This window comes from Danio rerio, chromosome 15 (genome assembly GCF_052040795.2).
Source record: "Danio rerio strain M-AB ecotype USA chromosome 15, GRCz13ab, whole genome shotgun sequence".
Taxonomy (NCBI): Eukaryota; Metazoa; Chordata; class Actinopteri; order Cypriniformes; family Danionidae; genus Danio; species Danio rerio.
Genome location: NC_141035.1, coordinates 2,427,895 through 2,444,232, shown reverse-complemented (window position 1 = coordinate 2,444,232; position 16,338 = coordinate 2,427,895). Strand labels below are relative to the sequence as shown.

The 16,338-nt window shown below is 36.2% G+C and overlaps 1 protein-coding gene across 5 annotated transcripts in view; it reads right to left on the bottom strand.

The window, feature by feature from the left end:
* Positions 1-1,166: 1,166 nt before the first annotated feature.
* hephl1a (hephaestin-like 1a) overlaps positions 1,167-16,338 on the bottom strand; it is a 51,311-nt gene continuing 36,139 nt past the window's right edge. Inside the window, exons 12-21 of one of the 5 annotated variants that reach the window (XR_015508678.1) lie at positions 15,271-15,481; positions 14,311-14,450; positions 14,082-14,210; positions 12,311-12,417; positions 10,728-10,953; positions 7,938-8,077; positions 5,823-5,982; positions 3,459-3,494; positions 2,234-3,368; positions 1,167-1,787 (exon numbers count right to left, since the gene is read on the bottom strand). Coding sequence is in view for 2 of the 5 variants with exons in the window: in NM_001328065.1 (NP_001314994.1) it covers positions 3,298-3,368; positions 3,459-3,494; positions 5,823-5,982; positions 7,938-8,077; positions 10,728-10,953; positions 12,311-12,417; positions 14,082-14,210; positions 14,311-14,450; positions 15,271-15,481 (1,220 nt within the window). In the remaining 3 variants the exon portion in view is untranslated. Of the gene's footprint in view, positions 3,369-3,458; positions 3,495-5,822; positions 5,983-7,937; positions 8,078-9,816; positions 10,058-10,369; positions 10,954-12,310; positions 12,418-14,081; positions 14,211-14,310; positions 14,451-15,270; positions 15,482-16,338 lie in introns of those variants that run through there. The other 4 variants (XR_015508679.1, NM_001328065.1, XM_087283136.1 and 1 more) reach the window with 4 other exon arrangements.

Genomic DNA, 16,338 nt, shown 5'->3' with positions numbered 1-16,338 from the left:
TGATGAAACACTGATAACTTAACAGGGAGTTTTTTGAGGTTATCATCAAATCTAAGCAAAAAATGCATACCTCCTAACTTTTTACAAATTTGACTGGGGATATAAAACCAAAAACTTTTTTCATTTTTCAAAAAGGATTTAAGCCAATTTATTTTAATTGTACCATTAATACATTCAATGTCAAGGGCTTTTAGACCCCCTTCTTCATATTTTTTGACCAATGTTCCTTTTTTAATATAGTGTGTTTTTCTTTTCCAGATGAAATTAAAAATAGCTTGGTTTCTTGCATTTTTAGGAAAATAAATTGAGTAGGCTGGGTAAACAAGTCTAGAAATGCACTCCATTTTTGTAAGAAAAATTCTACCAATAATACAAATGTCTCTTACAACAAAGGCTAGTTGTCTAAAATCAACTACAGTAAAATATTGTTATATATATATATATATATATATATATATATATATATATATATATATATATATATATATATATATATATATATATATATATATATAAATCTTTTTTTTTTTTTTTTTTTTTACAGACGATAGGACACATTTCTCAATATTTGGGTCACTTTTGGAAATCTCTTCACACAGTGAGCACAACAGAAGTCTATGTGGGCTAAACTGTGGATCAGTTATTGTTTTGGGCACAAAATGCATTCAATGGCTACATCTCCCTGCTGAAAAATCCAGCTTAAACCAGCCTAGGCTGATTGGCTGGTTTTAGCTGGTTGAGCAGCCTGGTTTGACCAGCTAAATCCAGCTAAAAACAGCTTGACCAGCCTGGTTTAAGCTGGACATGGCTGGTTTAGGCTGGGCTCCCAGCCTGGCTAAGCTGGTTTTAGCTGGTCATCTCCCAGCCTGACCAGCAAAGACCAGGCTGGAATTGGAAATGGCTGGAAACCAGCCTGGAAATGGCCAAAACCCTTCTAAAACTAGCCTGGTCGACCAGCTAAAACCAGCCAACCAGCCTAGGCTGGTTTAAGCTGTTTTTTTCAGCAGGGCTCTCAAATTTCTTCAATGCTTTTTTCACTCAGACACAACAACTGCCAGAAATTATTGTACGTAAAGGACATTTAGCACATGCTTACATTCTGTTCTCAGAACTGTTGAACTTGTTTAAAACAATAACACAATGCAAAACCGAATCAGACAGCCAAATTCAACAGCAATATTTTATTGAAACTTTTTTCACATCTAAAAATGCAGTTCAAGCACCCACAGCTGATTCTCATTATAGATGAACATCTACACAGGTCTGACATAAGATGTGATGCCGAAGAGAACCTGTGGCCAATTGGAAAAGACTGATTCACATTACAATTGTAAGCCTATCTGTATTAGCGGATGGTGTGTGCATACAAATTCTTGTATTTTGAAATGACTTAGTGCAAAAAAAATTACAAATAAATGAACAACATAAAATATTGAGGAATTCTGCATCATGTCTGATTCATTCCAGTAACATATATTGCAGTTATAAACAGAGATGTGTCCTCGTTTTACACAAGAAAACACTGTGTAATGCTGTTGTGTTTTTCAGCTGATTGTTTTGTGGGTGACTAAGTGTGTTTGTGGGCTGTCAACCTTTAGTGTTCTGGAAGAATGAGTTTAACTGAGGCCTGAATGAAAAATAATAAATACAAATTTAAAAGGCGGCGACGCAGTGGCGCAGTAGGTAGTGCTGTCGCCTCCCAGCAAGAAGGTCGCTGGTTGGAGCCTCTGCGTTTCTGTGTGGAGTTTGCATGTTCTCCCTGCGTTTGTGTGGGTTTTCTCCGGGTGCTCAGGTTTGTGTGTGTGTGGATGTTTCCCAGAGATGGGTTGCAGCTGGAAGGGCATCCGCTGCGTAAAAACTTGCTGGATAAATTGGCGGTTCATTCAGCTGTGGTGACCCCGGAATAATAAAGGGACTAAGCCGACAAGAAAATGAATGACAAATTTAAAAGACGAGAAAAAAAAAAGAGCAAAAAATAGAAAAATGTAGTCGAAATTTTGTAGGTAATATTTTTTTTGCAATATTTTGCTTAAGTTTATTTGTTTTATTTTACAATTTCTGAATGTGTTCTGTGACTAAATATTATCTTAATAAATATATCTGTTTAAGGGTGACGCGTAGGTAGTGCTGTCGCCTCATAGCATGTAGGTCGTTGGTTCGAGCCTCGGCTGGGTCAGTTGGCGTTTCTGTGTGGAGTTTGCATGTTCTCCTTGCGTGGGTTTCCTCCGGGTGCTCCGGATTCCCCCACAAGTCCAAACACATGCGGTACAGGTGAATTGGGTAGGCTAAATTGTCCGTAGTGTATGAGTGTGTGTGTGAATGTGTGTGTGGATGTTTCCCAGAGATGGGTTGCGGCTAGAAGGGCATCCGCTGCGTAAAAAAACTTACTGGATAAGTTGGCGGTTCATTCCGCTGTGGTGACCCCGGATTAATAAAGGGACTAAGCCGACAAGAAAATGAATGAATGAATGAATGAATGAATTTACCGTAGTGTATGAGTGTGTGTGTATGTTTCCCAGAGATGGGTTGCAGTTGGAAGAGCATCCACAGCATTAAAATGTGCTGGATAAGTTGGCGGTTCATTCAGCTGTGGTGATCCAAGATTAATAAAGGGACTAAGCCGACAAGAAAATGAATGAATGAATGATTTGTGCCCAGCTTTGAACCTCCAGTCCAGTAAAAATGTGAGAAAGAAAGAATGATATAAGGAATGAAAATGTAAAGTCTATACACATAAATTCAGTGTATTCAAATTTACAAAATGAAATGACATGTTGAAATCTCAACTCATCTGCACAGGCGCACTGCTAGCGTTGATTTTGCATCTGGAGAGCACTGCTGCCATCTAGTGGTTGCAATGGATGTATCTACTGACGCGGTGCATAAAGGACATTAAAGGCTATTTTGTTGATAGTTTTTGTTCCATTTTACAAAATCTTACACACAAAACACACAACATGCAAATCATCACACACATCTTGCAAAATCAATCATTAAAATGTGTTTAACCTTCAACAGAATAGTGTGGGGTGAGCGGTGTCAATGTTTGATTCTCAAATCAGTTGATGAAGGGTTATGCTTTGGTAGCTGATGATCTTATACCTTCCAATGCCACACACACGCACGCACGCGCGCGCACACACACACACACACACACACACACACGCGCGCACGCACGCACACACTCGGCGACACTTTTAATTCTCAAGATAAAGTTAAGATAAAGAAATGAGCATCAGTGTTGGACATTAAATATACATTAGGATGGATTCGTGATCCCTTTTATCTTCAGTGTTTTCAATGGTTTAACAGAATCAATCCAAGCAGGCACAGCAGGACTGTGTAGAGGCTTCCGAAATGACTGAAGGCTGTAAGAGAAAAAAGAAAAGGATAACAGGTATTAAAACTAAACCACATTAAAATAACCCCCACACCATTCAATACAAACAGATATTTACCACTGCCCGGAGCATTTCTCCTTGTTGATACAGACCCTGATGCCAAAGTAAAATACAAACAGAAATAATTCAACTAATAAGTATTTATTAAAATGTGTAAAATAATATTAAACAAAATATAAAAACATAAAAACTAAATAAATCTGCCTTTTGCTTTAAAAATGTTCCCCAGCATCTGTGGTTTGTCTTCATTCTTTTCTGTTTATTTTATTCTTCCATGCAAAGATTCATTTATTTGTTCATTTTCTTTCAGCTTATCTTCTTTATTCAACAGGGGTCGCCACAGCAGAATGAACCACTAACTAATCCAGCCAATAATATCCAGCTGCAGGCCCGCAGAACCACACACGTTTTAGGCACACACAATCTAGGCAAACCATATATGGTTATGACGGATGTTAATATAATTAACGTCTTTTTGAACATCGTCATCGATTTATTTTTTGATATATATGTTTAATAATATTGTACACAATAAACAGTAGTGTTTACTTTATTTCACAAATATTCCGATTAAGATGGTCGAATGGGGAGCATTGTTTCCCATTGCCATTCAGTATAATAGACAGAACAGTTTTCTATCAGTCATCATGATCAGTCATTATTATCTGACAATAATATAGCAGATACTCGTTTGCTGGCCTTGCTGAATGATCTAATTTGGACAGGTTTAATTTATATAATGGATTAATTTATGATGAAGGAAATAATAGCAAGTTAATATAAGCAATAATACATTATATGTAATAAATATCGTTTTACATGTAACAAATGTATAACACTATATTCATATTTTACTAATGCTATTTAATAGTGTTTATTAGCTTAATTTTCTAATAACCTTTTAGTTATTGATTTCGCACATTTAATACTGTAGTAATTTATAGTAAGCAATAAATAATTTTTAAATTTAGCAATAGGAACAAATTTACTAATAATAATAAAAAATAATAAGTATATATATATATATAAACTAACAGCTGTGACAGTTAGTAAAAGATAGTAGTTTATAAATAAAATTATAATTATAATAACTATATATAATGTTTAAATGATTAACTATAGTAGGCTAATTTATTTTAAAGTGACATATTATTATTTGCTTTTTTTATTTTACAACAAAGTGATTTTAACCAAGTATAATAATATTAAGATCCTGAATTAGTTTATTACACTTAATCCAACAATTAGACGGTCTATAATGTTTTCTTTGTGTATATGGACACATGAATAAAGTCAAAAGTGTCTTAAACTGATTATTTTTATTTACATAATTTGAGTTCAGAAACTGCAGAGATGTTGTCGGTGCAATAGCCAAGGGGTTAGCGCGTCGATATATGGTGAAACAGCTTGTCAGGACGTCGCGAGTTCGAATCCCAGCTAGATGACCAACTAAAACCAGCTTGACCAGCTTAGCCAGGCTGGGAGCCCAGCTTAAACCAGGCTGGTCAAGCTGTTTTTAGCTGGATTTAGCTGGTCATTTTCCAGCCTGACTAGCTAAGACCAGGCTGGAAATGGCTGGAAACCAGCCTGGAAATGGTCAAAAACCCTCTAAAACCAGGCTGGTCAACCAGCTAAAACCAGCCTAGGCTGGTTTAAGCTGGATTTTTTAACAGGGTATTGACCTTATTCTTCAACGCGGAAGTGTTTTTCGCGATTGTTTCAGAACTCCCGATTCAGTCGCCTATAGGAGAAATGACTAGGAATAACGGTACCACTTTACAATAAGGTTCATTAGTTAATGCATTTACTAACATGAACAACACATGTACAGCATTTATTAATCATAATTAAACATTTATTAATGCATTATTACCATCCAAGTCCATGCTTGTTAACATTAGTTAATGCACCATGAGTTAACATGAACTAACAATGAACTACTCTATTTTCTTTCAATACACTATCAAATACACTAGTAGATGTGTTGTTCATTGTTTGTTCATGTTAGTAAATGCATTAATTAACATTAACTAATAAACCTTATTGTAAAGTGTGACCGGAATAACAAACCGCAGAAAACGGTCAAACTACTCGCTCTACAAACAAGTGTTTGCATGACTATACAGACAAAGCAGAATAATATAAGGAGAAAATGTCCGATTGCAACATCAAGCAGCGTAACCAGCTGAAACACGTCTAAAATGAATGGAAGTGAATGAGACCTGAAGTCCCGAGCCAAAAAGATTCAAATGGCTGCGCCCGCTCGTACACAGAAAATAAGGTCAATATAGTAGAAAAGGAGCGTTTATTTAACAGTTCAACCCATTTCTACCCATATTCATTTGCTTTATTTTAATCAAAGGTTGGATTTTTTTTGTTCATTAGTAAGTGCTAGAAAGGATGCAAACGTTTTCTCCAAACCTTTTGCATTAACGGTGAGAAGCGCCTCCATGCCTGCATGGATGTGGTCCGTCACGTGACAGTGTAGTAACCACTGTCCAGGATTTCCAGCGATTAGTTCAATGGTCTGAAATGTTCCAGGGAACAGGTCAAAAACATCAGCGCGATGAAAATGATCTGTCTGAAAGAAGAAAGGAAAGCTTGTGAGAAACATTTTCAGGCAGAATTTATCCAGAGATACTGATTGAGGAGTAAAGCAAACAGGATGGCACTCTAGCGTCAAATTTCCCCTATTGTGTGTCTATACACTCAAGTCTACTGCTGTATAGATTCGGATGTATGTATGGTAATCACAATGGTAAACACTATATACCTCAATGCCCATCACACAACTACAACCTCCTCAATTTATTGTTACAGCTGTTGTTATTTTTATTATTATCATTATTATTAGTATTATTATTATTACCAGCATGAGTATATTATAGTTATCAAGTTAATAATCTATCATACATATCTTTAATATTATTCTTCCATGTGGGTTTGTATAATTCATAATTAGCATTGATATAGTGTTTTCTTTTTTATTTATTTAGTTTTTATTATTATTATTCATTTTTTTTTGCTTATTCTCATTGCTTTGTTTGCTGAACTTTATTTTTCTTCTCTCTTTTTGTTTCTTTTCTTTTTCTTCTACTCCTCCCCTTCCTTTTCTGTTTTTTTTATTTATTTATTTCATTTTATTTATTTATTTTTATTATTATTATTTTAATAACGTTTGTTTATTATTATTAGTTTATTTTCTCTTTTCCTCTCTTTCCCCTTCTACTTACTACTATTATTATTATTATTATTATTATTATTACTTGTCCTCTCCCTGATTTCCCATCCTCCCCTCTCCTCGACACCTTTCTCATAAGTGGTATTACTTTTATTTTTTGTTATCATTATTATTATTACAGTTTTGACTTGTCCTGTTATCTTTCCATTATCATTATTACAAGTATTTATACCATTATCATTATTAAGGTTGCAGTTGTTGTAGTTGTAGCGGTAGTAGTTGTAGTAGTAGTAGTAGTAGTAGTAGTTGAAGTAGTAGACATTGTAATAGTATCGATTATTATTGAGTAATTGTTACAGAGATTATCGAAGTAGTAATTCATGTAGTAGTAGATGTCATTGGTATAGTAGTAGCAGAAGTAGTAATGGTGTGGTGGTTACAGTAGTAGTAGTAGTCGTTGTTGGTGTAGTAATATCAGTAGTAGATGTTGTTGATGTAGATGTAGTAGAAGTGATTATGGTGGTGGTAGTAGTAGTAGTAGTAGTAGCAGCAGTAGACGTTGTTGTATTAGTTGTAGCAAACGCTATAGTAGTATCAGTAGTGGTAGTCATTGTAGTAGTATCAGTATTAGTAGACATGGTAGAAGTAGTAGTCGTGGTTGTGGCTGTAGTAGAAGCAGTAGTAGTTGTAATATAAGTAACTTTCTGTAGTAGTAGTTGGTGTAGCACTTGTGATTTATTATTATTGTTGTCAGTTATTACTGTTGTCCTTTCTTTCTTTTTACTCTCATTTTTACTATCATACATTAATAAGCATTGTTGTTACTCCCTACCTCTGACTGGTTTCTTTCTTTATGTTTTATCTATATCTGTGACACTTGCTTCATTTATTGACTGTTATTGTTCCCAATGTATGTACTCTGACCTGTCCACCAAGTTACCTTTACATGCATACACACACTCACACACTCACGCACATACCAGTACATGACTATATTGTTGTTGTTTTTGTTTTTGTTTCGCTGCTTTGTATTTGTTATTTGTTGATGTTTTCTTGTATTTGTATGATTTTTGCATATTCTAATAAAAAAAAAAATAAATAAAATAAAATAAAATAATGGTAAAAGAGATGGAATGTTGCTGATTAAATATATAAATTCAACGTGTCATATTTTCCTCAGGAAAGTCAAAGCAGATAAAATGATCAGCTCGTAAAATAACTACAGAAAGGAGCATTGTGCTAATTATACGGACTAATTTACATATTCATTTATATTTGTTTTACTTCACCCAATATCTTCATTGTTTAACGTATGAGTTTTAAAGCAAGATCTGCAGTGGTGTGTTTTTATTTACTTTGTAAATGAAGCTCTGAGCATGGAAATGAACAGTGTGCATGTCCACTTCATTCCCCAGTCCCAGCAAATACCACTTCGTATGGTCTCCCTCTGTCATATTTAACCCTTGGAGGTTACTGTACAACTTTCCATTAATACCTGTGGAAAACAAAGAATTTTTAACTTCAAAAAGGTTCAAAACGTTTAACACAGACAATAACACACACACACACACACACACACACACACACACACACACACACACACACACACACACACACACACACACACACACACACACACACACACACACACACACTGTTACGAACCGCACAGTTTTGCTGCGTGTATGTTCTTTCTGTCTCTATCTCTTTCTCTCTCTCTGTACCAGCCCTGTCATTTTCTCAGGTACCGCCTACTTTGGAGCACTATTGGCTGACAGGACTGCCAATCCTAATCAACCGTGTGACGATGACTTCTCTCTCTGCCAATCGCGTTTGTTGCAGAGCCCTTTAAAAACGGAAGCGGCAACAGGGAGAAATCTAGTGGTGGGCAAAGCGAGGCTTCATGAAACACTGAAACAGTCGAAGCAAATGTGTCGAAGCTTCGAAACGTTTCGAAACCCCACTCTACAGTGACACCTAGTGGTCATTTTTTATGTATTGCACTGAAACAGCTGCAGCACAGAACAGTTGAGCAAATTGAGGTATTAAACCCCACTTTGTAGGCTTGGATTGCAATTAATATAGCGCAGCGGTTTAGGTGACTGACTAGTATCTGGGGAACGTGGGTTCGAATCTAGGCTTATACAGATATTTTGAAATGCTTTAATACCAGTTGGTAATGCTTTGCTCTTGTATCGTTTTGTTTCAACATTGGTCGGATATCCGAATAAACAATTTGTGAATAAATATGTCTTGTTTTGGTCTTAAATCAGGGTTGTTGCTAGATCAGAAACTGTGGCCTGAAGTTATCAAGAATTATTTATATTATTCATAAAATTTCCCATTTATGGTATTTTATTAACGTCTACCCAAACCCTAAACCAAACTATCACAGTACTGTAAAAATATTAATTATTGTTTTACAGTGTTACAAAAATGATGCTAAATTGATGGCGTAACTGCAGCTGTGTCCTATTTAGGCTACACAAAACAGAAACATGATAAAAACACATAAAACCATGATTTCTGAGTATTTGTTCAAGTAGGGATTCGAACCCAAAACGTCAATTGATGCATAGTAACATCGTGCACACAGCTATAAGTATAGTCCACTAGGCTATAAGAATCAGTATTTTCCCAACCTTGGCTACCAAATGAAGAGTCGCCAGGTCTCGAAACGCTTCTAAGGCGATCAGTGCTTTGAATTGCTTTAGTCACGTGACCCGGTGTTTCGAAACACTTTAGTCACGTGACTTGGGTGCTTCGGATCATGCTTCGGTGCAGTGTTTCGAAACACTTGCGCTTCGGGATCTCGACACTGTGTCGAAACGTCAGTTTCACATCAGCCATCCCTAGAGAAATCAGCTGTTGCTGTTTTGGCGTGTTGTCTGGTGGTGTTTGGCTGGATGTGTACTTTGATTAAGATTTATTGATGTTGACTTTGAGTGAGATTAACTGTTGACTTTGAGTGAGATTTGTTTGAGAGTTTTGAGAGTGTTTTCTACACCTCTAGCCCGCTATTGCTCCATTCAAAAACCTTCTGTGACCTGACAAGGGAGATCTGGAACAACATAGTAAGTCACGTGACATACATATTTGCACGCAGGTTTATTGATGTATAGACACACTAGTTAGCGAAGTGCGCTAATTTTGTATTTTTATTTATTAGTTAAGAGTAAGTTCAGGGCGCTTTGCGCTGAAGACTTTTCTTTTCATATTGTTGTTTTCTTATTTAGTGGATTTGGGAAGAGATTAAGGGAATGTTTTTGTTATATTTATTTTTTTGATTTGCATGCGCAAACTTCAGTTCCCTCTCCTAATTGTCTTGGTTCTTTTCAACTTTATCTTATTGTTTGTAAATAATGTGGGAGCAATAAATCTTTTGCGGTGCTAGTTTGTTGTTTGGTGTTTTCTCTTGCCATTCTTCATCATCAGTTTATACTTTGGTCATCTTTATGTTACTCCTTTTAATACCCTAGACCAACGGTTCTCAAACTTTTTTCATCAAGTACCACCTCAGAAAAAAATTGTCTCTCCAAGTACCACCAAAATGAGCAGTATTGAAATACAGTAGCGTAGTAGACCCAGTAAAGCAGCTACAACTCTGCACAGTTAAAAAACGTGGCAGATTACCTCAGAAATATAGGTTATATGTCATTATATACATCATTTTTGATAAATTTTGAAATGTGTGTAGCATGTACATGACATATTTCATTCCTCCGCGTACCACTAGAAGGAAGCTTGCGTACCACTAGTGGTACACGTACCACAGTTTGAGAACCACTGCTCTAGACATATTGCCATCAAGGATCGTAACACACACACACACACACACACACGTTGTTATTAGTGATGTTTGAAGACTCTCCATAGGCATACTGTATTTTATACAGTAAAAACTGCTTATTATTATATGGTCCTGCTCTACCCTTACTCCTAAACCCAACCCTCACAGTAAACCGTTGCAAACTTTGAACATGAAAAGACCCAATTTAGTATGATTTTGAAGCATTTTGAATTACAAGGACATCAGGCATGTCCTCAAAAACCACCATAATAGAGTACAACTAGGTCACACCAATGTTACAATACAAAAAAACTCTGTAAACTACCACAACCAGTACACACGCACACACACTTACCATGCATTTTGTTGCTCTCCATAAAGTCCCCAGCATATTTGTCAAATTCTTCTAAGTCAACATCAAGGTACTGTTGTATGTTTTCATCCAGGTAATGCGACTCATTTTCATCAAACACCATAAACAGAAGGGCAAACTCTTTATTTCGGTCTTTTCTTTGTCTGTCTGCATCCAGGGTGTTTTTACGGCACACTATCAGTGGACCCACCAATCCACTCATCAAGTCCTGAGGGGCACACATAACAGACCTGTGAATCTACAATCCTGCTGTAAAGCCCAATATTCAAATTCACTTGTTGTTTTAACATCTACATTGTTAAAACAACAACATCTTCGGCTTGGGTGGTAATATGTTATACCGCGGGATCGAACAATAGCAACGGTGTCAGTTTCAATACCGTTATACCGTCATAAAAACAATGCACTTATATAGGAGACGAGTATTAAATAGTAAACATTATTTATTTAATGCCTAAAAATGCGACAGAGAGAGAGGTGAGGTGAGGTCATATGGCGAGTCGCACACCAAGTGACCTGGTCTCGAAAAAGAACACAACCTCTGCAACCTCGTGGTAAATACGAACTAGAGGTCTGCATTCCCGCTGCTGTACCACAGGACCAGATTTCTTGCGGTGCGGGAATTAATTTCCTAAAAATGAGCGGGAGCAGTCGGTAACTCTGGTGTAATTTGTATGGGAGCAGGCAGTCTAACAATATAACTCCCGAGTGAGCGAGCACGCATGCAACGGCGTGGATGCTGTTTATGCGTGTGTGTGTGTGTGTGAGGGCAGCGTGATAGTCCTTTGCCTAGAGCGGCAGTTCAGCTTGCTCCAGCCCTGTTTGTGTGTGTGTGTGTGTGTGTGAATGAATGAATGAGAGAGAGCGTCCATTGCGAAGAACAAGACAAACAGGTGACCGTGTACCTAAGGTCGCATATACGATATTCGGTTTCTGAATGGTTTAGGCACAAGCCAACAGTTTGGAGACGCTGTCTGAGCCTTACATCATAATTATTTAAATTATGCACAGTAATACCGGATACCGAGGTAAAATAGGGAGGTTTTATGGTATCAAAATTTGGATACCGCCCAAGCCTAATCTACATACGCTCTGATTCAGTAAATACACACTAAATACACTGCAAAAAAAGGCTTTTCTTTTCTTAGAATTTTTGCCTTGTTTCTAGTCTAAAAATCAAAATATTCTTAAATCACGAAGCTTTTTGTAGATAAGTAAAAACATTGTCGGTTTTGTAGAAATAATATGTCAAAATTAGGTGACTTTTTCATTAAAACAAGCTAAAAATATTTCATAATGAAAACAAGATTATTTTGCTTTTTTTTAAAGGAAAAACACTTACTTTTGATGTATTATTTATAAAAATAACAAATTTTATGCAAGTCTAGAAAATGCTTTGTGATTTAGTAATATTTTTTATACTTAAACAAGAAACAAGACAAAAACTGTAAGTAAGAAAAGCATTTTTTGCATTGTTTGTATTTAGTGTAAGCATTTGCTGTTTGGCCCATACAATGTCCATTTGATGTATAATGCACGGATTGTGTTGTATATGTGAATTATACCTTGACTAAGCTGGTAGAGGAGTAGTAGGCAAACGTTATGCAGTCTGGATCCTTAGGACCTGGACCTGATCGCTTTGGAATGGTCCAAGTGTATTTCAGCACATTACCTGTAATACAAGTACATACATACAAGTAAATACAATTATTATTATTATTATTATTATTATTTCAAATGTAGTTTGAGACTCCAATATATAAATATGTAATCTGATGTAATGCATGTTTTAAAGAAAAACATCCCACTAAAGGAAGCTAAAAAAAGGTCATAAGTGCAGTTGTGCCATGTTTGATAAAAATACTTGATTCTTTAACGTAATACTATACAAAATATTATTCATTCATTCTTTCATTTTCCTTCAGCTTAGTCCCTTATTTATCAGGGGTCACCACAGCGGAATGACTGCTAACTATTCCACCCCCTGTTTTACGCAGCAGATGTCCATCCAGCTGCAACCTAGTACTGGAAAACACCCTACACTCTCATTCATACACACACACACTCACACACTACGTCCAATTTAGTTCGTCCAATTCATCCATAGCGAATGTGTTTGGACTGTGGGGGAAACCGGAGCACCCGGAGGAAACCCACGCCAACATGGGGAGAACATGCAAACTCCACACAGAAATGCCAACCCAATTCACTTGTACCGCATGTCTTTGGACTGTGGGGGAAACCGGAGCACCCGGAGGAAACCCACACGAACGCAGGGAGAACATGCAAACTCCACACAGAAACGCCAACTGAGCCGAGGCTCGAACCAGCGACCTCCTTGCTGTGAGGCGACAGCACTACCTACTGTGCTACTGCTTCGCCACAACTAAATTATATCAGATGCTACAGTATCCTGTAATAGTTTTCTAAGGAACAATGTTGAAGTTTGTGCCAAGCTCAACAAAGTTGAATTGCTGTCGTATACTCACTTAAATGTCAATTACTTGCATAATAAATGCTAAAAAGACAGTCAGATCCCGCTACAGGTGTATGCACTCCAGAGGTTTCAATTTATGCAAAAGCAATAATATGATTATACAATGCAATACTTATAATCTCATACGCATTTGTACAAAGCACCCTATAACCTGTATAATTATAACAAATCTGTATATACAGCTCAACATTCACATCTTTTTTGACTAACTGCATCTTTGTTTAATCGTCTTTTTTCATATTTATTTTGTGTTGTCATTTGTCACTTCTGTACCAAAAAAACAAACTCCTTGTGTGTGAAGCACACTTGGCTATAAAACTGATTCTGATTCTAAAAAATATATAAAATATACTTAAATATATAAAAAATATATTTATTTCAATAGGTAAATAGTTTTACACTGCTTTGCTTGAGTGATTTTATTTGTTTCTAGTACAAATATCAAAAAATAAATAAATAAAATAATTTAATCAAGCAGCATTTTCTAGATAAGCAAAACAAAAAGTTGAGTTTTTACTTGAAACAAGCAAAATAATCTGCCAGTGGGGTGTTGTTCCTTGTGACAAGATTATTTTGCTTACCCCAAAGCAAAACTCACTTAATTTGACATGCTATTTCCTAAAAAAATACTATATGTTTTGTTTGACTAGAAAATGCCTCTTGATTTAAGAATGTTTAGATATTTGGACTAAAAATCGAAGTAACACAAGCTTTTTGCTTTTGTTTATAATTTTATAAAGCTTGAAAACAGTAGATCAAAATACAAGCATTTTCAGGATTTCCAGCACCCATTAGCATCCTGATAATATGACAAATATATATTGATTTTAATCAAAAACCTGGTTGAACATCTTTCTGATGGGGTTCGCTGGTCTTCACCCCGTGGGCATGAATGGAATACGGCCTGCTGGCGTTGTTTTTAAAGACAACCTCAATTTTCTCTCCAACTTCACCTTTAATAATCGGACCTAGAGATAAAAAAGTAAAGAAACAAAATAAATGTCTGCCATATCACAGAAAAAAGGTGAAATTTTACAATCGACACTCTTGAAGTCAGATGTGCCGTACCCATTATCCCCAAGTGCTCCTCATCTGCACCCCTGGGTTTCTGTTTGGTAAAAGTTTCATCTGAGTATTCTCGATACACCACCTTCTTATATTCAGCTCCGATCCGGTTTTTTGATCTCTGGAGGTAAACACTTCCAATGCTGTGTAAACAAAGACAGAGAGAATGCGTGAATGAGTCTAAAATGTGTGCACAAATGCTATTAAATGTCCCATGAAATTACTTACATAAATTTTTGTTTTTAGACGTTTGTATCAGAAAGTTTTATGGATGTCTATAAGCTACAAATCAATGACAAAATTTCTCTTTAGAACACATGAATTTGATCTAAACATCCAAATCATTCTCACTCCTGCCTAAATGGATCGACAATTCTTTTTGTGACATCACCTCATACTTCTGCGGTCACACTTGGCTTTTCCTACCATAGACTTCCACGCGAATACGTCAGACCGGACACGCAGGGTCATGCGTTAAGTTTCGCAGGTTGCTGCGGTGCAAAGTTCAAGCTTGGTGAGCTCTGACCTGCAAAATCGCATCACTTGACTGCGTGAGACCAATCGAGGATCAAAACATGACCTCTCTGGACAGAAATGTAAAACATGGAGCAGTCGCTCGCTTTTTTTAAAATATCTAATAAGCTTGTTTAATCCCGCCCCTTTTCGCAGCGCCGTACGACAGAATATCGCATGCTCAAACTCAAAATGTGACCATAGCTTAACTCTCATTGGCAGAGCTGTGATAAAACAAAATGCTATTGGCTGTTTTTTTTAATAAAGGGGAGGTGCTAGTTTATGTCCCACCCTCTGTTCATGTTTCAGTTGAGATTACATCAAACTTCCAATTAAAAATGCACAATTCAAAGCACTTCAAGGGACCTTTAAAGCCAACTATGTAAATATTCAGTCGAAAATAAAGTAGATATAGAAGTTATTAGGAGAATTAAGGCTTTCTGGGCGTACCTTTCCATTTGTGTAGCCTTGTGTTTCTCTAATTCCCATGTTCGGTTTGGAGCATAGTTCCAGATGATTTCCTCTGCGGCTATATAATATTTCCTTGTGGAGGTGAAAAGCTCTGGCGCGGGAGTCTTTGCTGAACAGGGCTTGACTGTGTAATGTTGACGCATTCCTGCATGGAAATGATCGGCTGTCTGACAGCTGACCTCAAACATGCCTGAAGAAAACAGACATAATGATCATTAACAACATTTGTTTACACCTTTTATTCATTTAGTTTTTCACAACATACAATTGCAAAGTGCTCTGTGTGTGTAATGGGAATATACAGTAAATGCACTATATAATGCACATTACTTATATACAGTAGAACTCAGTATTAGTCTCTTGGGAGTTTTATTTTTCAAATATTTCCCAAATGATGTTTAACAGAGCAATGATTTTTTTCACATTATTTCCATATTTTTTTCCTCTGGAGGAAGTCTTATTGGTTTTATTTCGGCTGGAATAAAAGCAGTTTTTAATGTTTTAAACCCATTTTAAGGTCAATATTATTACCCCCCCTAAGCTATATTAGTTTTGGATCGTCCCCAGAACAAACCATCATTATACAATGACTTGCCTAATTACCCTAACCTGCTTAATTAACCTAGTTAAGCCTTTAAATGTCACTTTAAGCTGTTTAGAAGTGTCTTGAAAAATATCTAGTCAAAATAAATCAGTTATTAGTAATATGTTATTGAAACTATTAAGATTAGAAATGTGTTGAAAAAGATTCTTAACACCGTTCTTGGGGAAATTTGGGAAGAAAATATACAGGGGTACTAATAATTCTGACTTCAACTGTACCTATAATGTATTTTTTCAATTATAAAAAGAGATTTAAGAACACAGAGTTTATGAGACAATTACGTTAGTAAAGAGACAATTAAGTGATTAAATGAGTGTCATTTAACCTGCTGTAAACACACAGACTTATTTATCTGTCACACTTGGCTTTACTTTGCTCTTTGACGTTTCTTATGATGGTTTCTCTCTGGTTGATGTAAACGTCTGAGAGCACAGGATCAATTT